We start from the raw sequence: 26,262 nt of genomic DNA on the forward strand, positions 1-26,262 counted from the left end.
TCTAGAGAGAAACTTACTGAATAATAAAATAATATTGCCAATATTGTTATAAGACATTATTTTTACTATTATATATAAAGGCAGCAAATGTATTTAATTCATTTAAATTGGTTAAACATCTTTTTTTGGATAAAATAACCTAACAATAAGATAATTCTTGAATACGCTGTAGTAATATAACCCCTTAATGCGACGACTGAACGAGAACTGAACCGCGAACGCTCAGACAATCGTCAGTGCCGGTAGAGTAGGCCAAACATGGAAGCAGGAGACAAAATCGTAGCGGAAGTAGAGTAAGCGGGAGACCGGCCAGTCAGTCAGTCTTGCTGAATCGAACCGGTGATCGTTTCAGTTCTGAATAAGTCATGACAGTCTTCTGAGAACAATCAACGACAGTTTGCTACTTAACCATATCACAAACTTTTTTAATTTTCTGACTGAAATCATCATTCAGTTTGTGATGAGTGCTATCTAATTATAAACCGAAGTCGATTCGTATCATTATAATTGAAAAAATGGATTATTTTTCAAGATATCGTCGATTTTCGCTTCCGAAAAGGTATGATTAAAATTGTATTTTTTTATATTATAAATTAGCAGTTTTGGTAAAACTAGAAAGAAATTTAAAAATTGATTTATCTCTGATTAATTATCAATTCTGATCAACATGATAAAAATTATACATATAATCTTATAACGGTATATCTAATGAATTTTTAATTACTCTAAAATAGTATATTATCAGTTTTATTTAAGTTATCGACTAATTGTTTATTTCTTGAATAATATAATCGAATTTTATGGCCGATTAAATTTGAGATTCCTTCTTGTTGACCCAAAACAGTTTAAATCCAGGTATAACAACTCAATGGATAATTACTTAATTTAATTATATATGTTTTTAATAATTGAAAATAGTAAATAGATGTTATTGAACGAAATTTTGTTAAGAATTCGAAAGAGGTATTTTAGTCAAGGGGGTTTTCAAGTGAAATAAAAAAACAAACAATATTGTTATTACTTATTTTTTTTACTAAATGTTTATTAATGTTTAAAGTTGAATAAGTGAATAGTGGGTAATATCAAAAATGCACCCTCATTGACAGGATATATAAATATATATATAATTTACTACCCTGTCGCAGGATTCGAACCCGCGGCTATCGTATGGAAACGGTTCACTCCAAATTTAATATAAATCTGTTCAGCAGAACTTATGATATCATGTCAAGTGTCATTTCTTTGCTTGGTGTTTTCAATATTCCAAACATCCATGCTTAAAAATGGGTCACAAGTTTTAGCATACCTACATTATTTCATTCACTAGGTTTAGGCTACATTTCTCAGGCTATGAAATGATGTTTAATATGATCTTCTATCAGTTTCCGGCTTTCAATATTGGCTTAACTTTTAAATATCTGCTTTACTAATAAACTATTTTATTCTTTTTATATCAAAAATATTCACAACTAAAACCAACAATATTTAGAATATTTCATTACAAATCAATTAATAACCAAAGTGAACAGTTTCGAAAAAGTAGTTTCGAGGAAAAGGCGTTTGAAGTTTCCGCTAAAGTTACACACAGTCTAAGCCTTATAATAGTATATTATATTTACATTTTTTCGATCTACGCTTCCTGGTCGATATATTCGGATTTTCTTTATTTTTTTCAAATCTCAGAACTGAAATTCCTCCTTAAACCATATATAACATTAATTATGTATGGTTTAGGAAGATGTTAGGAAAACGCTAATTTACTACGATAATGAAGAATTATTGTTAAAACAAATCATTGTTTAATACTATAATATTTATTTAACAGACAAAATATTCTGTTTTTTATGAAATTTTTATTTTTTTAAATATAATTTTCTTATATTTATACGTAATATACAGCTGTGAAAACGGAAAGCGTCATCCAAGATATCCAAACTAAAATGTTAAATAAGAGAGATAGTCACTGATTAACCATATTAGAAAAAAATCTAATTATTTTGTTCGAACTACGATGGGAATCACTTTTACTTCCACCTTTCTCCTTTCCCTGATGGGTCTCAAAAGGTTTAAATAGTTAATTAGTAGTAATCAGTTGTCTCACAAAATACAAACATTTCAGATTAACATGTATGGCCAACAACACAATACACAGAAATAATAATTTTCACTGTATAACAATTTTAGATATAACATTTAAATATTATAACGAAAAAAACTTAGCAAGTTGCAAAAAAATACCGCTATAACTGCAAAATTTCACCACATGACTGAAACAAATGTAGAACGTTACAACTGTACTACCAAGATTTAACTTAGAGGCTGATCAAAATATAACAAATACACGGCTACCGTTTACATCATTTTCGAACAAGGCATATTTCAATGTCCAGTGAATAAAAGATTATTTTCAGGGCAGTGGGTTATTGGAGATTCTTTCATCAACGAAAGTTACCGACGGCTAAAGAGTATAACGATAAAAATGAATATCATATAACTTATTTCTGGCGTAGGAACCACCTATTATAAAAATCCTATCTATTAATTCGGTTTAAAATCCCTACAGCTTTTACAATTTTTTAGCAACTTAACAAGCATAAAATACAGATAATAATGCATGACACATACATAAAAGGATATATAAATATAATATAAAAGAAAGTAATAAGATGATATAAAAGATCTGACGACGATATTTATTGATCAAGCAAAAGAAAGTCATAACATATATTAATATTCATTACATACTCTATGTATAATACGTCAATATCTACTGTGTATTTTAGTCATTAGACAAAATTAACACAACATAAACAAAATACATGTTACTTCAAAACAGAGAAACAGGATTTTATAAACCTATTTTCACATATTTTTACCATATACAATATCAAAATTATTTACAAGTAAAAAATAAATAAAATATTAAATTATCTAGATAGATATTCCTTCAAGAAGTCGGTTCTGTATCAAAGGGCAATTTTTATATCGAAAGTTTGGTCTTTCCTTTGTCTACCCAATCATATAATTTAGTTAGTATATTTATGTTTTGCTGAATAATGATGAACTTTAACTATTTTTAAGTAAAGATAATGCAAATTATATTGTAATAATATATATTAAAAGATCTATAGTCAGCTGCCTTTTGTAGCAAAGGGTATTATTTTGAAACTACTTTTTGAAATATTATATTTATTTGATGAACTATCTCTATCAATAACCTAGAAGTAATTTGAAACAAAATCGTAGCGGAAGTAGAGTAAGCGAGAGACCGGCCAGTTAGTCAGTCTTGCTGAATCGAACCGGTGATCGTTTCAGTTCTGAATAAGTCATGACAGTCTTCTGAGAGCAATCAACGACAGTTTGCGACTAACCATATCACGAAACATTTTTATTTTTCTAACTGAAATCATCATTCAGTTTGTGATGAGTGTGATTTAATTATAAACCGAAATCGTATCATTGTAATTTTTAAAAAAATGGATTATTTTTCAAGATATCGTCGATTTTCGCTTCCAAGCAGTCTTGATAAAACTAGAAAGAAATTTAAAAATTGATTGATCTCTGATTAATTATCAATTCTGATCAATATGATAAAAATTGTACATATAATCTTATAACGGTATATCTAATGAATTCTTAATTACTCTAAAATAGTATATTATCAGTTTTATTTAAGTTATCGACTAATTGTTTATCTTTTGAATAATATAATAGAATTTTATGGCCGATTAAATTTGTGATTCCTTCTTGTTGATTCAAATCAGTTTAAATTCAAGTATAATAACTCAATGGATAATTTATTTTATAATATCTCTAGTTACAAATTATTATTAGAAACATATTTAATTTTTCAATTTTTTAACTATTTTTAAGTAAAGATAATGCAAACTATATTGTAATAATATATATTAAAAGAGCTATGCAGCTGCCTCTTGTAGCAAAGGGCAATGTTTTGAAAGTACTTTTTGAAATATTATATTTATTTGGTGAATTATTTATTTCAATAACCTAGAAGTCATTTGAGATTACTTAAAACTATGTTTATGAGGTGGTGTTTAATCCAATATGTTACTCAATTTGTTTTTATCTCTATTTTAGTATCTTACATAAGTATTCGATGCATTTTTAGGACATTGTTTTATCTGCTAGCTTTTCCTACGTTAAAAGTTGTTTTGTTCAATAAAAACTATTAGAATATAGATTGGAAATATACACAGAGCAAATTGATATACCATATTATAAAATGATAATGTTATAAAACACGAAACTGTTACAACAATAAAAAATAAACATCTATTGATTTGGAATTCGTATCGGAATTGAATAATATATATTTTATTCCTGGCGAGTAAGAATATGTTTATCAGCGGGTCACCAAAAGACAATTATCTGGGTCAACGTTTTAAATGAGCCATTTTAGTGTATTCTATGAAAAAAAAGAAAACTGTTTGGAATTGTTGTTAAATAAATTACCATATTAGATTAGTTGAAATAATAGGACGACACTTTTTATGATGGGTATCGAAATTTTGAAAGGAACTAGAGTACAAATTTGGTGTTTTTAGCTCAATTGGATTCAGCGTAGGTTACAACATTTATCCTTGCTTGTTTAGTGTACCAAACAAAAAGTACATACTTAAAATGGATGTATAACATTTCACACAATCGATATTGCCACATTCATTAATTTTAAAAATTTGCTAAAACAAATTATATGCTTTTAGGTTGCTTTAGTTCAGTTCATTGGATTTAGTCAAATTGAATTAAATTTTTATGGTTTTTAGGGTTTCGGTGAATAGAGGTAAGACGAAATGAAACAGTGGTGTTTCCATTATGTGATCGTTATTTATTGGCAATATAAAAAATATAGAAGATACAAAATAGATAAAATGGATGGCAGCGATGTAAATAACATCCCAGATAAACCTCTCTGGTTTGCCAGCTATTCGTTATTGTGTTCTAATGGGCGCTGCTGGCACCCCGCCCGTGTTCAACACCTGGGATTATATTTCTGGGTACTTTGTTGACCGTTATTCCACGATGTAAAATGCGACATGCCTCAAGGTCGCTACAATACTCCCCTGTCAGAATTTTTCATACAAATATTTTCAACAACAAAAAAAGATGCATGAAAAGAGTTTTAAACATTTGGATATGCTAAATCAAAACGACTGTGGTTATAATTAGGATATTGATGAAATTAATAATATTAATTATGATGATAATTAATGATGTTCGTTTCATTAAAGCATCTCAGAGTTAAGAGTTAAAAGTAGTGAAGCTATTATATAAGCTATCGTTCTTAAATAAGTTATTTCCATTTAATCAGCTGTTTTGATTTAAGAAATGCTACTTAATATTGTTAAATATAATTAACAAGAAAATAAAAATCTTACTAAGGAAAGATCAAAACATCAAACTATCTTGTAAATTAGATGTGTTAAACCACTTGGTAGTGTCGGAAAGCTCCTTTATTTTTTCCAGAATATAAATCCTGGAGGTTTCCAGTCAAATCTTTGTCAACATCAATCGTCAATCTTAATATTGTTGTAGAACGCAGTGTAACTTGTTATTTTGAATAAAATAAAACCACAAGCATTTTATTACGTTAAATATAACAAATTGCAACAAACCAATCTACAATATAAGCAGTATGTTATGGGAAGCGTTTCTTACACTTTAATTAATAGTAAGATGTTGAAACTTATGATGATTTTAATAATTTTAATTGGGTTAAAAAAAGAAAAACTGAACAGAACACAAAAACATTGTACAACATCAATATGAAAAGGTTGTTTGTTGTCGAACAGGAGGTTGTAAATAAACATTTAAATTCCATTACAGATTCAGCACGATCTGAACTGTTAAAGGATGTCTAGTGACTTGCGAAATCGTGCTTCAAGAACAAAAATTGACATAATTCTTACATCGAATTGATTGATTCGTTATTGGTGGTGGACAATTTGATTGGAATCCTCTAAGGAAGAAGAATCGAATTATCATTATTGCTATCAAAGTCAATAGCGCAACAAAATTCAAAGATCAACAATGTATGCTCTGCATTTGGTGTGACCAAAATGATATAAAGCACAATTGTAACAAAATATCATAAATATACCTAAAGACGTCCCAACACCTTCTCTTCTTCATGGGAATGGTCTATGACTGTTGTTATTTTAATTAAATATAAAATAAATGAGCTTCTCCGATGACCTAGATTATCGTCATATACCCTATCAGCCACATTGCATACGATCATGGGTTACTATTAGCAATAATCAATTCAGCATCAAGTTCAGTACTATAAAATGTCATAAGTGGAAGTAGATCCAAGATTGCTCCCAATGTTATACAGTTGTTTCATCTCGCAGTCTATCTGTTGCTACTTGAAGTCGTTGGTGTTTTGTGCTTGGAGATCTTGACGCCATTCCGTTAAAATTTAGATTTCTATAACTTTGGATATAGAAGTCTTGCTATTTCCTATATTAGATAAAGGTCCCAAATGGGTTTACTTAGCTCCGATTGGATCTATGTATGCGGTTGGTCATATTTTTCATCAGAAGAAGGATCGTTGATATTGAAGACTTGTTGAGATCTTCTTCCTCAACAATGTCTTCATTTTCTACAATCAACTCATAATTGGTATTTCATAATTGGTATTGGTATTTGAAAGGATGTCTTTTCTCCCTCAAAAAGCTACATGTCCCTAACTATTTTATGTATACTTTCCAAACAGACAATTTTCCCTAAAATAATTTTATTAAATAAACTAATATTATAAATACGTCAATTATAGGCAATAGGGGGACTCCATTTGTAACCCTGACTATTTGTTGCTTTCGGCATTTTCAAACAAAATGGTATCATCTATTACGGAGCGATTTAACATTTATCAAAATAATTTCAAAGGGCTAAAATAAGGTTTGTCGGTTTTTAATCTGTAGTAATAATAACTAATTGTGTACGTCTGACAAACGGAAGGCGGCCGATGCAAGATTCTTTAATACAATACAATAGGTTTTTAATAAAAGAGGTTTTAACTCTTACCTATAAACTATTGTGGCTGTATAATTAACTGTAGTTTTTAGATATACTATGATATTAAAATAAATTATGTTTGTTGATATTTTTGTTGAATTATTATTTATATTAGAATTTTCTTGTATATCAAAACCACTAACATAACTGAACTAAAACTCAGAGTTAATGCAGCAACATTACAATGTTTCGACGTCACAAATATCCATGACGCATTACTAAAAAAAACGTTGAAGAGACTATATATATTTAAGAGAACCCATTGGCCCTATCTTAGTCTCTGGTGTATATAATATTTATACATTAACACTGCTGCTTTTATACTAAGTTCATCAAACTACACTACACTACACAATATCAAATGGTTTGATTTTTTTGAGTCCGTACTCTGTTCTCTAATGTTATCCAACAGTTGTAATACCTCGATGTTAACATGAGAATGGAGTCTCTCTTCATGTTTCCTTGCGATTCTCTTGATTTTCTGAGTGACAGTCGGTATCTAAAGGTCTCGGTGTAAGTAATCAGTCCTTATTATCTATGTATATCTACAATACGTCTCAGAACTTTGATCCCGGAAAACATATTATATTTATATTACTTTTCGCGAAAATCCCAGTAATTGAATTCCGTATATCCATATATGTTTCTATACTTGTTTATATAATAGCAATTTATTTGTACTGATTATTGTATTTTTCTTCCAATTAATCAATATATTTTACTGTATTTAAGTAATTTAACAGGTGAGAACGGAACCAAGGTAATTATATTTAGTTATAGTTTCATTTGCTTTTTCCCAATTCATCATATAACAAACCTTAAATTCTTCATCATTTGACACTATGCAATGTAAAATATCTTGATTGATTCCGAAACAAAATGTTCGGTTACGTTATTGGTAACATTTGACCCTCAATTTACATTTATATAAAAAATTGCGTCCATGTAACAAAATTCTATCATTATTATTCGCATTTATGTTAATATTTTGCATTTTATATAATTAAATGCCAACTTATCGTGAGAAACGTAAAATTATGTAATGACTTACGATATGTTAATGTGCGCATACAGTAAAAACTAACCGTGCAGTTTAATGAATCATGTACTGCCCGTAGACAAAAATGTATCTTCTTTCCTATTTTATCCATCAAAAAGGAAATAAATTGTTCTGGTGAAAGCCAGTTTAATTATTTCCTTCATGCTGATACAAATGAATCAATTTGCACCATCCATCATTAAATACAAAACGAAAAGAATTGTTTAATATCACTCATTGTGTCAAAAACATTAAATAACATTGAGCGATAAACACACTAAATCTGAACTTGAACTTTTTCTATTGCGGTTTACTATTATGCTGTAGTTGCGATTCGGTTATTATAGTGTAATTAAAAAAGCGTTATTTTTTACGGTCTGTTTGGGTCGCAAGATTTATTATAGTCGTTTGATGAAATTGCCTTTAAATTGATCTGTTACTTCTTTAATTTCTTCGGGTTAACATTAAATAATAAAGGGTCAAGAACATTTAAACTATATACATATGCGATCAATTAAAATAAACAAACAACCGATGCTAGTTACAGATCCAATTTCCGTTTTAACAGAAACGATGCGACTAACAATTGCGAGTTCAACGATTTATTATAGAAAATGGGTGAATATAAATGACGTGTTTCTAGCTCAACAGAATTCACCTCGATTGGTCTTGAACATTTTAAATCATTGTTCAAGTCGTTAAAAAGAAAACCGCCTAAGTAAAAGACATAAAATAAAGTAGTTGCATTGTATTAATTATTCAATGAGTAACTGTTAAGAACAAATAGAAATGTTTTAATTAACTATTTATTTCTTATAGATAATGTTTCAAGAAACAATATTTTTTTAAATAAATAATTCATGTTGAATATTTTTTTGTAATCTGAAATCCTATGTAATGTACTATCTGATAGATAAATTGTTTAATTTTTCAAGTTTCATTCGGTTTTTAGCAGGTCTTATACTACACCTTGTTGATCTCACCAAATGCACAGTAAGACTTCACGGCTATAAATGTGTCGATGTAGATTTCCTTTTTGGAGTAATCCATGACTTCTTGTACTTGATAGATTATCCTAGTAGATCCTCCTTTCTTAGTTATTATTACGTCTTTCCCGTGGTTTCTACGAATTTGGGAACAGTTGAAACATCACCTCTTACGTTCTCTGATAGAATTTTAAAAATATGAGCTGGATTTTTGTCCTACCAATCTTGCAATTAATTGTTCCTTCAAACAACAACAATATTAATGAATGCCGAAAATACAATTTTGAATATTTCATGATTTATATCTGTTTACACTGAATAATTCAATAATACTAAATTGTCATTAGAACACTAAACAGTTACTTATGTATAGAAATGTTAACATATCGAACTTAACATTTCGTTTGTTTAATTTTGTTTCTGTTTAAAACTGTTTCTATGTAATACATAAAGCCACATTACGAAAGTCTCACAAATTATCACAATTCTGAATCCATCCATCTGTGCCATCTGAAGTTAAATATAAAAAATTACTAAGTGGAAACATCCAATGAGGCCTTCGAATAAAGGTAGAATTTTTGAGTAAATTTTTACATTTAATTTTGTCTCCTCGACCAAATTTTAAATAGTTCCCATTCAATTTAGAAGTATCCACTGATAAGTTGTAGTTTGGTAACAAGTGGGGCAAAAGTCCCCTTATCTTTTGATTACGCGTCATCTTGATTATGTGACGTCTAGCTCAGTTTGGCTTTAACCATTGTGTTGTGTAAATGTCCAAATTTTATTATAGAGAAATATACACCACAAGAATGAGCAGAAATAGTGACAATATTTATTGAAAATAATCGTTCCATTATTGACAGTGACATGACTCTCTGACAACCATCCAGTGCCTCAAAAAACCACAATTTGTCGTTTACATGCCAATTTTCGACAATACGACACGACAGCAAACAGGCCTCGTTCTGGGAGACAACGGACGTCTCGTAACGCTGAAAATTTGGCTCTGGTGCGCGATAGTGTTGCAGACAGTTGGCTCCCAGTGACACATGTCTGCACGCAGTTTAAGGCGAATTTTGAAAACTAATTTGAAAATGATCCCGTACAAATTTCAATTAGTCCCAAAATTACTACTATCCTGATCAATGAGTTGAGCACAGTAATGCAATTCTAATGCTGTCTGATAAAACTGAGAATGTTTCGTCTAAATTTTCCATTTTCTTCTCAGTCGTCACGTCAATAAACAGAACAGTCGGTTTTGGGGAACACAGAATCCTCAATTAATTCATGAAACATCATTGCATCCACTAAAAACAACTGTATGGTGTAGTGTTCATGCTGGAAACATCATTGGCCTCTATTTTTTTTTGAAAATAACCAAGATATTTTTGTTGGTGTTACTGCTGAACGGTACCAAGACATGATTCGAAATTTTCTTGTGCCTAAAATGGGAAAAGCAAGAACTAGATGACATGTAGTTTCAGCAAGATATGGATATAATTCAATTATTTAATGACGTTTTTCCACGAAGAGTAACATCGCGAAATGGCGATTTAGTATACCCAGCCAGATCTCCGGATTTAACAGCACCAGACTTTTCTTATGGTTTTTTTTAAATCAAAAGTTTATGTGAATAACGATTCAACATTTTAAAAACAACATTCGTCACGATATTGAAGAAATTCAGCATCAGATGTTGCAGGATGTCATGAAAAATACTTCAGTACTCCTTTTCAATGTTTTGCAATATATCATCGCTAATTTTCTCAAGGCTTCGGTTTAATTAGCATACTTTAGTTGATTAGAATAATAACTCAAAGAAGATCAAATTTAGAATGCAATATTCGCGAACGAAGGCGTGCGAGAAAGAATTGCAAAGCAAACTAAGAGCCGACATCAAACAACAAGCGATGTAGACAGGAAATGCCTCTAATACGTGCTGAAGACATACAACAATAATTAAGGTTGTATGGTTGCGAACACTGCAATTGAGTTCTAGTGCCTTAAATTTGCTCCGTTGTTAGTACAACGTTGGTTCGTTCTTGTTATGCGTTTGTTTAAAGTATGTGTTTAGATGATGTAATGTAGTAGCATCTCGGTAGTAGGTTAAATTGGAAACATTCAAGCATATCAAAAGGAAAAATCAGAGCAAATGTGTACTGCTTAGTCGGAAGATATTTCCAAGTTCATCTAAAATCAAACAAATTGGTTTATCAATGAATTATAAGACCTATTTTTACTTATAGGGTTCAAACACACTTCGATTGCAATAAAATATAAAACCAACTCGCAATATAACGATGTCAAAACAAAGCCTCGATTAATTACCTATCCCTACGTAATCTACGAAGGACTACATTATGACTTCGTAATCAAATGGATTTGATCCATTTGATTATCTTGAAATAAGGTGTATAAGTATTAAATTTTCTTAATAACTCACATACCTCGACCCGTCTTTATTGAAAAATGTTAATATCATTATGAATTGAAATGTATTACCTCCATTATCGGACACAATATATAAATCTATTATTTATTATATCATTTTTAATTAACACTTTAAGTGCAAAATATATTTGAAATATAGGATTTGAACACCATTTATGCAAGACACAATTATGAAAAATAATACAGGTAGAAAGTACATTTTCTCACAATTTGTTTATTTTATAACGGCAGCGTTAAACTAGAACAAGACATTCATGGTCGATAGACGGCTCATTTTGATATTTTGTGTTAATTGAAGAATACACTATGACTACAAAACGATTTGATATTTAGAAATTACTGTAGGCGCGCTTATTTTAATATAGATAATTGTTACCGATTAGGTTGAACAAGAAAATTATATAATCAACTAGGTAATAAAGGTAGAAATTAATCACTTGACAACTTATTAAAATTTGGTGTATTTAAAAAACGAAATAATAAACAGGTGTTTGGGAGAGTGTGTATATCGGGGTCAGGTAAACTTTTAAATATGATTGTATATTAACGTTACGTTGTGATATATTTATTAATCTCAATTTACGTAACATTATAAGTAATTGCAAATAATTTAAATGGTAATTGCGAACTTAAGAAAGTTGAAAACTGCAAGCCAAGACACTAACAATGTTCTGACATTAAACAATTTGCCTCAACTCAAATAACTTGACTCGGTTTTCAGGATAAGTGAAAACCCGCAGTGTGATTTGAGTTATGTGCATATAAAGAAAGAAAGTTTAACTTAAGCCACTTTTAAGTGAAAAATATAAGAAAGATCGCTTGAATCTTAAATTTTAGCTTAAATCTTAGCCAAGAACATCATGGAAACAAAAGCGCCAAATTTATATGTTTTTTAGTTAGTCCTAACCCTGCCTGTATAAATTTGACAGCTGTCGGATCATTAATTTGTGAATAATAGTATTCATTAAATGAGCACCAAAAGCGGTGAACGCAGTGGACGCCCAAAAGAGGTTTTTACTGACGAAAACATTTAAAAAATCTACAAAATGATTTTAAATAACCGTAAATTGAAATTGAATTAAATAACAGACACTCTAAAGATATCAAGTGAACGTGTACATCATATCATTCGGAAATATTTGGGTATGAGAAAGCTCTGTGCAAAGTGGATGCCGCGCAAGCTCACTTTTGACCAAAAACAACGTCGAATTGATGATTTAGTGTTTGAACATGATACCGATACCGATACATGAACAATAAAACCGAGTTTTTGCGTCGATATGTGACAATAGATGAAACTCTCCATCATTTCACTCCGGAGTCCAATCGACAATGATCCGAGTGGACTGCACACGATGAACCCGCTCCAAAGCGTGGGAAAACGGAACAGTCGGCTGGTAAGCTTATGGCGTCTGTATATTGGGATGCGCATGGAATAATTTTCATTGACTACCTTGAAAAAGGAAGGATTATCAACAGCGTTATTGGAGCGTTTGAAGGACGAAATCGCCGAAAAATGGCCGCATTTGAAGAAAAAGTAAGTGCTGCTTCACCAAGACAATGCACCGTATCACAAGTCAGTGAAAACGATGGCAAAAATCTATTAATTGGGCTTCGAATTACTATTAAAAATATTAAAGGTATCGTTTTTTAATTCCAGATATATTTTACATAAATAATAAATTCAAATTTACGAATATTTCTAGAATTTAACAGAGGTCATAATTCTAATTTAGAAAAGTACGAGGACTGTGTGATAATTCTGTGACTTTATGAAGATATTCTTTTCAACAAAAGAGGTTTATTTCTCAATAAATCCCCTTTTATTTCAATACATTTACTACAACGTTCTTCCGATTTTTTTTCCCAATTCAAACTTCCCTTTATTTGACTCATATCAGTTTTAATTTCCCAGACATTTCTTCAAATTTGGAAACTAAAAATAGTCACAGGTAGCTAAATCTGGATAATATGTTGGGCAGTCGTTTTGTTTCAAATCAATATCATATCTGTTTAAAATCTTACATTAGTCTATTTATAGATAGGAATAGAGTGATGCGTTGAAAGTTACTGCGCGGAAAATTCAAAAATTCACTGACCAAACAGGCTGCCTTCGTAGATTTTCAACGCGAATTTATTCATATAAATTTCAAACACTAATCGATGATATATGTACCGTTTTGATCGATGACCTTTTGTCACTTTTCTGGTGAAACCATAGTTTCATCACTGCAGAACTTCTGAGAATTCTGGTCAAAAATTAAGAATATGTTTAATAATATTTCGCGCCGCTGTATTTAAAAAGTCCATAATGCATTGCAACAGGTTATTTGTCTGAATATTGAGGTCGCATAAACTTTTAATCGAAATATTTAATAATCTCAAATTACATAACTTTTCAAGTAGATGTAAATAAATTTAAACTGTAATTACAAATTTACGAATGCAATTCTAAGCAGATTCTCGGTACGATATATGTTAAATGATTTACATAAATGAATTCCTGTTGGGTCTATTTTCTATCAGTAATGAATTATTTTATGTAAATAAGTTGACGAAGATATGTTTCAAGTTATTTTTTGGATGTAAGCACAAATTATGGCTTTTTGACGACAGCTGGCTTCACATGTTTTAAATTATTGTCAGTAATTGCTATTTTCTTAACAGAATAAGCTTTGTTTCATTCAAAGCTGCCAAAAATTGACTGACTGAGTATAGTGATTAATAATTAATTAATATAATGGGTAGCAAAATGAAATTTTTAAAATAAAATTGTTAGTTAAATTATGTATGTTTTATAAATTATAATTGATATATTTTATATCAAAATATCTAATGGTTTTATATAAAGAAATGTGTTAATGTTGTTTGAAGAATTTTAAACACAATTTTGTCTTTTTATTTTTGTGTTTTCTACTTTTAGCAATTGACAGTGCAATATGGAAAATGTTAAAACTTTTCATACTATTGAAATTTTATCTGAATATGTCTTGTGATACTTTCAATATTCCTAGTACCCGTTGTGATATTGTAGAAGGGAATTTAGCATATCGATATGAATGTAATTAAAGAGACACACTCTTACGAAAGTTATTTGGAAGTTTCGTGCTCAGTTGGGAAAATATCATCTCATGATTTGATTATCTTTGTTGTCATCCATATGCTGCCCAATGAAATTAAACCGTCTGAGGACTTGGCATGTCTTTGTTTCTGGTGAGATACACATTGTATCAATAAAAGTATCAGGAGTTGCTCAATAAAACTTAACAATGTTAATTATTTATTCAAATTTATTTTCATTATAATCTGAGTAGAGTTTGGTAATTTATGTCTAGGAAAAAGAAAAAAGTTGGTAGAGTTATATAGGTTGTTCGATAGTTTTGTTTTGCTCGTTTTTATATTTAAATTTTTTTACAATGATAACTTTTTCAGATTGTGCGTTGTAGTGATGCAGAAACCATTAATCTTCTTTACTCGAATCTAATTTCTTTTCAATAAATTTGCTTCACCTTTTAACTTTACCACTTTGCTCCAGCGTTAGTAAGCTCAAGTGAAGAAGTCCAACCAGAATCCGTATTTGATAACATCTTCAGTGGATCAACGACGATATAAGAACTAAGAAGATATAAGACTTGATAAATGAGTTGTCTTTGCAAATAAGTAACGACAAAGCTTAAAAATATATCGGCCATGCATAAGCAGATAATTTGTATCCAAAATGCATCTTCACGTTATTAAATTACCTTGGATTTCAAATCTTTTTTATCTTTAACAGAATTAACAGTCCAAAACGCAAGTCCAACTAATAAAATACAAAATTGCAATCGAACTTCTTCCTCTGATTCCTGATTATGGAGGTCGTATTATTGTACATAAGGAAGAAACTGTAGAATTTTAAATTAAGCATTAAATGAATAAATATCACTGATATACCTCGCTGACTATAATAATTTATGCCGAGGTGAAATTACGCTTAATCGACAAGAACTGTAGTTTTACTTTTCGGTTTTCATTTATTACGAGACGGCCAAGAACGAAAAAGCTCATATCTTTCATCGAGCAGTTCTAACATGGAAATGACAGATGATAAGTTCAGTTATATCATCGTTATCGTTTATTTCAATCAATAGCTTAATGAACCAGCAGTTCGAGTAAAGAGTGAAGCGGTGCTATGGGCGTTCGTTTCGTAATGAGATGATGTGAGATTTGCTTTTATGGCGATTGTTTTTATTGTAATTGTTATTGCCATGACAGGCCAATAATGTTTCCTGAACTAAAACCTAATTTTGATGTAGAAAATGACCTCATTATATCATTATATCTAAAGTTATTATGTTATGTTGTGCTTTTATTTTTATTATTACAACTGAACAAGCGAGCTTGGAGTAATTAAGGCAACACAACGGTCCTCCTATTGTTGCTATAACCGCGGGCTCGAATCATGCTTAGTAATAGCTGTAACTGTTTATAATTTCGGCTATTCATACCACAAGAGTACAAAATCCGATAAGGAAAACCATCCCATCCCATCTGGAATAACCTCCAAATTGTTCACTTGCAAGTCGATGAGCTTAACACCGAGGACCGTGGCTCGGTACCATGTTAAGTGGTACGGCCAATCCAGACAAACCCTAATTTGGTAAAAGGTTGAAAGGGTTATATATATATATATATATATATATATATATATATATATATATACTCATACTTCGATAATTATATTATGCATATAAAACCTGACATAAATATAGTTACAGAAGTATAGCTATTACTGAAAATTTATTGACAATCCTACCATTCAATTAATCATAATGATGAACCGTTGTTTTATTTTCCATGTTAATCTTTTAAGCTCAATTACAATAATATATATAAAAATGTTATGGTGTATTATGTCGATTTTTTCCCTACCTACTATTTGTCACGATCCCTAGCAATTATTCCGAGTCAAACCATAAGAGTTGTTGAATAATTTCACATTTGTTGGGAATAACGGTGATGCCATAATTTCTCATCTTTGTCCCTTAAATAAAATGTGATGCAGGTCATTTTCACATAATTTCTCAATATATTTATTGTATCTTTTGACATTTGATAACCACCACCTCCTGGCTTTATCGAATTCGAGTATCGAAATTTACTGGTTCTACTTCGCATGGCTATCTCTTAGGATGAACTGACTTGCATTTTTGGAGGTAAGTTAAGATGTAAAGTTATAATTATTTATCCAGGAATTTAAGTAGTTTTTGTAATGGCGATGAAACTAAGATTGATCCGGTAGAATACCTCCTTTGCGAATGTTGTTCTTCTTTACTGATAGAAATGTAAGTGAAACCCCCTTTTTAGCCATGCCTTTTTCTATAGAATGTTCCTTCTTTACCATCGTAGTTTCGTGCTTAATGTGTTAACATATGGTACTTGAATATTATGTATTCTAATACATATATGTTGATTATCTTAGGTGTAATATTGCTGCTGATAAATTTAGTCTCATTCAAACGGACTCTCCATTACTTGGTTGAATTCTTAATTTTATTTACTGACGTGTGAAGTTTCACTTCTTAATTTAAAATTAAACTCATTATGTCATAATTTATCAAAAGTCTGTATCGCATCTAGAAAAATGACAGAAAAAGATACTATTCTTTCTTCATTTACTTAATTTAAATTGTACCTGACATTCTAGTAATTTTGTCTATAGTTTAAGTAGTTTAAGTATTTTTTTTAGAAATTACCATTTCACTAATTTCCGGGTTTAGTTATCGTTATGATTTCTATTATTTTCCATGTCTTACCTACCACGTCATCTTAGAGCCTTCTTGGAGCTAATACTTTCTTTGATTTTCCTTGCAATTTCTTGTAAATTAGTAAGTGTAATATCTTCATTATTTATGGCAAGAAGTTCTTTTGATTTGATTTATGTCTTTTTAAGTATATCTTAATTACACGAACAGAAATAACAATGCATGGTGATTCGTGAAATTCTTCCAATGTACAAACCTTTAAAATGTATATAATATCTAGAACAGCAGAGTATGGACACCTACGAGTTAAATGATGATAGTGTTATCTAGCACTATTTAATTAAGTTAGACAGATAATTTTCGAGAGTTTTTCGATTTCTTGGTAAACTTATCATCCTCATGTCATCATTAACATTATTTACTAAATTTCTCCACAGTTTTTGTGGCTTTGGACAATATTCGTTTTTTTTTTCAGATTATTTTCAATGATCTTGATACATGTCTTTTTACGATCGCTTCCACTCAAGGTCGCTGTCGCCACAAAGGTCTATGAGAAATTCGTTCAATGTTCATTTGACATATATGCCCAAGCCATTACGATCTGCTTCATCTTAATTGATCTCAGAAAGAAATATAAATAATTTGCATTTGTCTCTGAGCAATAAAAAATATTGGCAAGATAAAGGTTCGAATTTTAGTCTTGATTGTAATACTTCTTCTCTTCTTCACGTACCATCTTGGAGAATCAAAAACTCCTGCAGCTTGGTCGACCCGGTTTAGTACTTCCGCGGTAAACGCTATTTTTCTCCTGCCTTACTGATCTCGAGTACACAAACTGCTTCACTTCGTTCAATTGGGACTTGATATTTTGTTCCTTAATTCTCAAGGCATATGGTTCTGCTTCCTGCGAACTATATCATGATTTTTGGTAAACAGGCCAAACAACAAGTAAAGAATTTTCATATATTGTTTAAAAAAAATATTGTTGATTATTGATATTTAGTATTAATCAACATCATTGTAAAACATAATGTAAAATGAGTATATTGTAGAACGTTTTCAATTTAAACGAATTTCACTGTATACCATCGGCATTCTACAAAGGCATTTGTAAATCAAGGTTTTCCCGTATTGAAAAAATGATAATGTCACTTCCTGTAAATAGAGAGACGATCGATCCACGATCAGTTACTGTTACGCTTTTACCAGCCCGTCGTGTTATCATTAAGAGCCGCACAATTTAAGTGCTGACCAGTGTAGTAATCTTGATACGTCTGAAGCCTACGAACTTTCTCTTGCAATCGGCTTTTCCAAGAAATATAATGCAGTTCCGAACGAGCGTACATTATGAAAGCGCCCATTTCATTGAATTTCATTGAAAACTATTCAGTTTCAGAACAGTTCGGGCACTTTTTCTCGGAAGCTTTAATTCGTAACGTCTGGTTTCTCCTCGATTTCCTTTGAGGGTTCCATATTGTTAAATTTAATTTCCAGTCTGTTTCATTTAAGTATAATATAGAATAAATTTGACTGTGCTTTCTACTTAATCTAAAAATATTAAAACGTTATCACCAAGTTTGGAATGTAAACAATTGGATTGAAAATATGAGTGAAAAGATGCCTTTTTAGTAATGTGACATCATATTTCGTAGATTTTATTTCATTTAATCCATCAGGATAATCAAGATTGATTCGATAAATATTTTTCGATAATGTCTTAACGTTATAAAAGGTACTATAATGGTAACTATCCTAGCATTCTTTTGTAAGCTATGTCAACAAGATACTCTGTCATATATATATGGTAATACTCTGTGAAAGCTTAAATCACCAGTAAGTTTGTTATAATATTGGTTTTTTTCGATAACTGATATATTTTACAGAACAATGATCTTCTTTTTGGTTGTCGATATAAAAGAATCTTAAAAATATTAATATTATATCTCACGTATACGAAATAATATACTTTCTTAAAAACAATTAAAAAAATATTAACATCAGTCAGGGATAATATATCTATGTTAATATATAATTTTAATATTTAATTATCAGGTATTTTCTGATCAATTCTTGACTTCAAAAGCCATTAATTGAAAAAACTTGATACAATAAAGTTATATAGATCTATAAAAATATTTTCTTTGTTGTAAGAACGATGTTGCTTTGATTGCGATCCAATCATTGATCCATTTTCACATTACTTTACCATTTCGAAATTATGTGCTAGTTTCGAAATTATTAGCTAAGTTTCATTGATATAAACAAATAATTAATAGAAGATCCCAGCTCTGGTGAGTACGCTGGATGTGACAGAACTTCACAACAGGTCAATTGAAAAGTCGCCGGCCTGACACATAGATGGCGCTACTAGAATTAAATCCATATGCATTTTAATTAGCCCTAACCCTTAAAAGATACGTGTATAAATTTGACAGCTGTCGGATCATTAGTTTGTAAATTATAGCATTTTGAGTGATGCAACTTTTGTTATTGTGAAAAAAATTGATAAAAAGGAATTTCGCGTGTTAATAAAATATTGCTTTTTGAAGGGAAAAAATATAGTTGAAGCAAAAACCTTGCTTGATGCCGGATTTCCGGACACTGCCCCAGGAAAATCAACCATCAAGGATTGGTATGCTAAGTTTAGAAGTGGTGAAATGGGCACCGAAGATGGTGAACGCAGTGGGTGCCCAATAAAGATTGTTACCAACGAAAATGATTTTGAATGACCCTAAATTGAAATTGAATGAAATAGCAGACACTAAAAATATGAAGTGAACGTGTACATCATATCATTCACGAATATTTAGATATGAGAAAGCTCTGTGAAAAGTGGGTGCCGCGCGAGCTCACTTTTGACCAAAAACAACGACGAGTTGATGATTTGGAGCAATGTTTGAAGATGATCAAGCGTAATAAACCGAGTTTAACGAGTTTTTGCGTCGAGATGTGATATTGGATGAAACATGGCTCCATAAGTCCATTCGACAATCATCCGAATGGACTGCACACGAAAACGCAACAGTCGGCTGGCAAGGTTATGGCATCTATATTTTGAGATGCGCATTGAATAATTTTTATTAGCTACCTTGAAAAAGAAAGGGCCATCAACAGGGAGTATTACATAGCGTTATTGGACCGTTTGAAGGACAAAATCACCGAAAAATTTCCACATTTGAAGAAAACTAAAGTGCTGCTTTAACAAGACTTCCACCGTGTCAAAAATCCATGAATTGGTCTTCGAATTGCTTCCTCATCCAGCGTATTCTCCAGATCTGGCCTCCAGTGACTATTTCCTGTTCTCAGATCTGTATGTATCAGAAAAGTATGCTGGCTGGGAAGAAATATTCGTCGAATGAAAAGGTGATCGACGAAACTGGGGCCTATTTTAAAGCAAAGGACAAATCTTACTACAGTAATGGTATCGAAAAATTGGAGGGTCGCTATAATCAGTATATCACCCTTGAAAGGAATTAAGTTAAATAAAAAAACTAGTTTTGCCTTAAAACTGTGCTTTACTATGGTAGGCCGAGGACTTTTCAATTGATCTGTTACTTGACCCGCAAAAGTTTAGGTACTTCGCCATCTAAAGTGTGATCAAGGGTTGTCAGAAGTTTAAAGCGTGATTTAACAACTGCTAAGTTACCTGGCAATTTTTTTAGAGTACCAGTGGAATTTTCGTTCAATAAATCTAGAAACACATAGTATTCCAACTTTTTGGATCCTCCAGGCCGTTCTTTGTCATTAACAAGACAACAAAAACTGATAATTGGGGTGCGACCATAATTTTCTCAAGTGTTGAATGGGCTTCGGTAGTATATTTTTAGCAACCATACCAAATGAAAAACTATGATTTTATATAGAGAAATATCAAAACTAGAATTTAACAGTTAATTTATGGTTCTCTAGCAGTTCTTCACATTGATATTCCGAATCTTCTCCACTAGATATCAGTGATCAAAATACATACAAGCACCTAAATATTTAATACCACTATCCCTTACTATAATTAATTTATTTTCACACACTACAAAGTAATCGGGGAATTTTGAATGAGATCTATTGAAATTTGGCGTCTTTATAAAACGTTAATTAATATTTGAAAAATGAGATGAAGGTTTTGAAGTAATCCATTGTGTCCCTTTGACACAGAAAATACATATAAAAATGGATTAAATAAAACTTTCTCTCACGAAAAAAAAATTATTGGAGCTTGCGAGCTTTAGCAGTTCCCAGGTATATACTGATATAATTCACCGACAATGTTACCAGTATATCACGGTGAAAGCAATAAAAACTTCATATCTAAATCATGTTAATTAAGCCGCTCCCTCACCGACCTGATCGATGTGCCAACGTTCAAACTAATTTTATCTACAAAATTAAGCATCCTTTTATTCATAAAAATATTATCTAACAAACATTTATCCGTTCTATTCTCATTGTCTGCTTTCTGTATCATCTGATTCATCTCGTCAATACGATAAAGTGAAAGTATAAAAACACCCAAAATAAATCACATCATTCTCATGATTTATCTCACTTGAATCGATTTAACAAAAAAAAAAACGATTGTTTGTGTATAATGCAGAAGAGAATCTTGTAGCAATTTATAATTACCGTGATTTATTTGTCTCTTTTCCGTGTTGGTTACTGAAAGACAGTTGAATATATTAGTAAACTTTATATAGAATTTTAGCAGGACTGTATACAGTTATCGAAAATTCAAAATAACTGTTTTAGCTACTTTATATTTCTACATATTTCTTTTTACAAGTTACTAATTGCAGAGGAAGATAAAATATTTTCTAGACACTTTGTAAATATGATTTGCCTCTTATTTCATACGTGACATTGATTTAATTTATAAATTAAAATAATATAATATTAATTGAAAAGTATTACAATTTTATTGTAATGTAAGTTGCAAAGTTAAGATCATGTTGATATTGGATTTCTTTGTATAGCATCATAGATGTATACGGTAGTTCCACACTGGCTTCAAAATGTGTTTATATAATAACAATTTATTATGTAGTAATAATTCGGATTATCGTCCGAGCAACCACCATAGGTATTTTGTGTCTCATATATTTCATAAAATTCACAAGGAACCGCTATTATCAATCTCAGTAATACCTTAATATTTTGAACATATCATTCCTAACGAACCTACCCACTACGCCAATCAAGGAAGTACCCCATGAATCATCGATTTCTTTATAAATACAGTCGTAACCCGTCCAGTCAAACAAACAATTCTCTACGAACTGGATTCAGGCCATCTCCCACTCTTATTGGCTGTTGGACATAACAGATTGTTCGAATCTCCATTTAAGTCAATGAAAAGATATACTGACTAAAAATTATTTACTAATATACACGAATACCTAATCGAAGAAGATATATCTAAGCTCACCAGTTATATCCAAAAAGCATACTTCTAAGCCACATCAACGACTGGATTTCCGTTATTTCACATATTTTCATAGAAAGCAAAAGAATAGCTAATCGCATTGTCAGGGATGTTCGGGAAGCGGTAAAAACCTGGAGAAAGGAAAAATGGGCAAACTCATCGCACCCTGGCCACATTTGGAGGCTGACGAGAGCATTATTAAGGGGATCCAATAGATGGAATGAAAGATGGCCATCAATATTGGTTAATTTGTCGAGAACAGCGAAAACCAAGGCATCACCAATACGATAGTCAGTGTAGGTACTGTTTTTCGACTTAACTTGCTGAGAGGGTACCGTGAAACTCTAGAACATGACCGCAACAACAACACAGAAACTCATTCCCGGAAAACTCGCACCGGGTCCTGAAGGTATTATCCTCCGACAGCTTCAAAATCTTCATCAGAAATAGCTCATTGAGTTAACAAACATCACAAATTCCATCTTCGGTGTGTAAGAAATTCCATATCTCTGGAAACACGCTCATATTACCATTATTCCAAAAACGGGAGACAAATCTGTATCCTCCAACTACCATCCAATCAATTTTCTGATTTCTGTATCAAAAATCGTATCGAAAGAGTAATTCGCTACGCTTTCATTGAAGCTCCAAAAATGAAAAACATCACACTTGTCAATTCGTTTCAATCAACCTGCAAGGTCGAAGTAGATTGGCCTTTTCATCCTTGGGCCTTCCACAAAGTTTGGCATTCCTATGTTAGTGACCTTGTAAGCTTGATAGAATCATATTTGGAAAACCAGTCATTCCAAGTCAAAATCGGTGATTTTTTCTAGATTAGAAGGTCCAGCCAGTCTAGTGTTCCACAAGAGCCTCCATTCGCTTCAGTGTTATTCAATAACTACATAGTTAAGATTCTTCCACGTCTAATAATTAATATGCAAAATAATCATAAATAATTCCAGCAGATATTCAAGAGCATCAATGCTTCATTTAACCACCAATATCGTAATAAGGCCAGACAGTTTTGGGTGAAAGACATTTAAGGAAAATGACAAGACTAAGACAAAATAAACATTTTTAAAAAGTTACCTCTGTGAAAGTACGAATACATTTATCGAAATATGCCCGACATGTTTAACGGTACTGCATCAAGATCTCCATTTAGAACTTTCGCCAGGCATATATTTACTATTGTTCTATCAAAAGCAAAAATGTATTTTTAATTCATAAAAATGCATTTACGGTAAAAGCGCGAAATTATCCTAAAGCTAACTTCATTATACAAAAATATTTAAATGGTCTTAATTAAAAAACTAGTAAAACTTTATTAGTCAATTCAATTGTTTCATAAGTAAAAGGAACTCTGTTCATAGATCACTAGAAAAGATAAAACGAACAACAAAAGCATCATCTAAAATTAATTATAACCCGTATTAGAATTATTTATTTATTTTCGTGTGAAAATCATCTAGACTTTTTCGTGAACTTTTCAAACCAAACAAGGAGTATGAGCAAAAATATCATTAAATTGATTATTTATGGAGGTTTTATTGCTTATTAAGTCCATATATGAATGTGTAGATATAATATTTTATTACCTTAGCTATTAATCATGGAATACTGTTACTTATTTAGTGAAATTTCGTTCGGTATACATGTAGCAATTACCGATCTTGGTAAAATTACATCATTATTTTTGGATTAAGTATGTTTTGAACGCTAAAATAAATTCTGTATATGGTATATTGTGTTATAACAACATGCGAGTTTTTAAGTGTATTTGATTTTTGAATTTAAGTTAGTACATTGTGCATTTTTACAACTATGTCATCCATATATGAGGCCATAAATGAAGTGACTAAGCAAAAATCAAAGACAAAGTTGTAATAGATGTAGGAGAAATACAGTTAGCGAAACTTATAGATTAGTGAAGGCAATATTCCGTAATATTAAGCGGTTGAAAATACCAATTTTTCAAAGAACCTACAAAACATTTGGAAGCCTGGAAAACAGAAAAACTCTAGACACATAAAAATACGCCTAAAATATAGAAGGGAGAAGATCATAAGTTGGCTAAGGATAACTTATAACTTATAAATTCGGAAAGTAGAGCAGAAGAAATCCTGTTTTATTAGCTATCACTTTGTTCAATTTAGACTGAATATAAGGGAATATATTTAATATTGTATGATAATTGATGAGGGCCAGTAAATTCCCTTATGGCTGGGAATCCAGGCAAGATAAATTTTTTTGCCTTATGTTGTAAGCTTTTGGAACGCGTTAGCGCTATAATTATTTATAGACGATGAGGTGAAGGTGATTCAATTGAACTCGTCATTCTAGAAGAATCCTTGCAAATCAAACATTGATCAGGCTTTTCTTTTAACAGGAATTCAAGTGATTCTCAATAGTGGATGCATCTAGAACAGCCGCTTCAACACCATCATCACACCATCTCTGAACAGCCGCTTCAACACCATCATCACACCATCTCTTAGATCCATCGATGTAAAGTATTTAGGCCGGAGTATAAGCTGATGAGACATCACAGTCATAGACAGTCACTGAATTTGATTTTCCAAAAATGTGTAGCCGAAATCTTGTATAACAAGCTATAGTGGCGGTCAAGCTCATATTATTGAGCCATGCCCTGAACCTTTGAATTATCTACTTTTCCATCAGTATTTGCCCTCAGAACATTTTCTATGTACGAGTCGGAAATATAACGCATATTTTAAATTGTCGTATCGCGGAACAAATGAGGTAAATACTTTAAATTTCAAGTATCGACCAAGAGTAATATTTTGTTGAAGTTACAGCCAGCCAAACATCAGTTATATTACATGCAGTCAATACATTCAAATTCTGAATATGTCTTTATTATTGTATGGAAACGAGGGATTTTGTTTATATTTTACACCCTTTTTAAGATACGAAAACCCACCAAAATAACCTATAATAATTAATTCCACAGAAAAGGCATCGAATTACTATTATAGTCGGACAGTGTGTTTATAAATAATGTTGAATTTCTAAAAAAACTGTTTTTTCTTAGTTTGACTCGAGACTTGAGCAACGTTTCAAACATTTGTATGTTATATGAGATAAAAGAGGCCGAACTCTTTAACGAATCTGCAGTGTAATTCTGCAAACCAAACTATTATCATATTTTGTGATGTTATATAAATGTTTGGATCTAAAATGGGTATTTATCTGATGGGCAAACACGTCGGATATAGTGTTATTGCTATATGATATAAAAGGCAAGCTTAAATAAATGTATGCAGGCATTACCAGTTCTTGTCGGGCTTATTAATGATATTTCTTATATAACCACTTGCTCGAGCAGTACTTCGAAATTTCATGTGGGATGCATGTAACATATTTGGAACAATTGCATTCCATTAATACAAAAATCTGATAGAAAGCAACGTATGTATTTGCCGTAAACATTTTTTAAAAATCATTGAATAACCTACATATGTGCAATTACATATGTATATTTTAATAATTCTTTTTATGTAATTAATTATTTTTATTAAACTTGTAATGAAGCAATTTAAACAAAAACTTTTAATCCCTGGATTT

General features: G+C 31.0%; 1 protein-coding gene across 1 annotated transcript in view; it reads left to right on the top strand.

Annotated features, from left to right (window-relative positions):
• The first annotated feature begins 367 nt into the window (after nt 1-367).
• Nucleotides 368-26,262, top strand: part of pip (heparan sulfate 2-O-sulfotransferase pipe) — a 63,457-nt gene continuing 37,562 nt past the window's right edge. The window contains exon 1 of the mRNA XM_076408841.1: nt 368-559. Within this exon, the coding sequence (XP_076264956.1) occupies nt 516-559 (44 nt within the window). The 5' untranslated portion in view covers nt 368-515. The remainder of the gene's footprint in view (nt 560-26,262) is intronic.

This window comes from Rhynchophorus ferrugineus, unplaced genomic scaffold (assembly GCF_030347505.1).
Source record: "Rhynchophorus ferrugineus isolate W39M unplaced genomic scaffold, kcgeb_rfMv2 rfM6, whole genome shotgun sequence".
NCBI lineage: Eukaryota > Metazoa > Arthropoda > Insecta > Coleoptera > Curculionidae > Rhynchophorus > Rhynchophorus ferrugineus.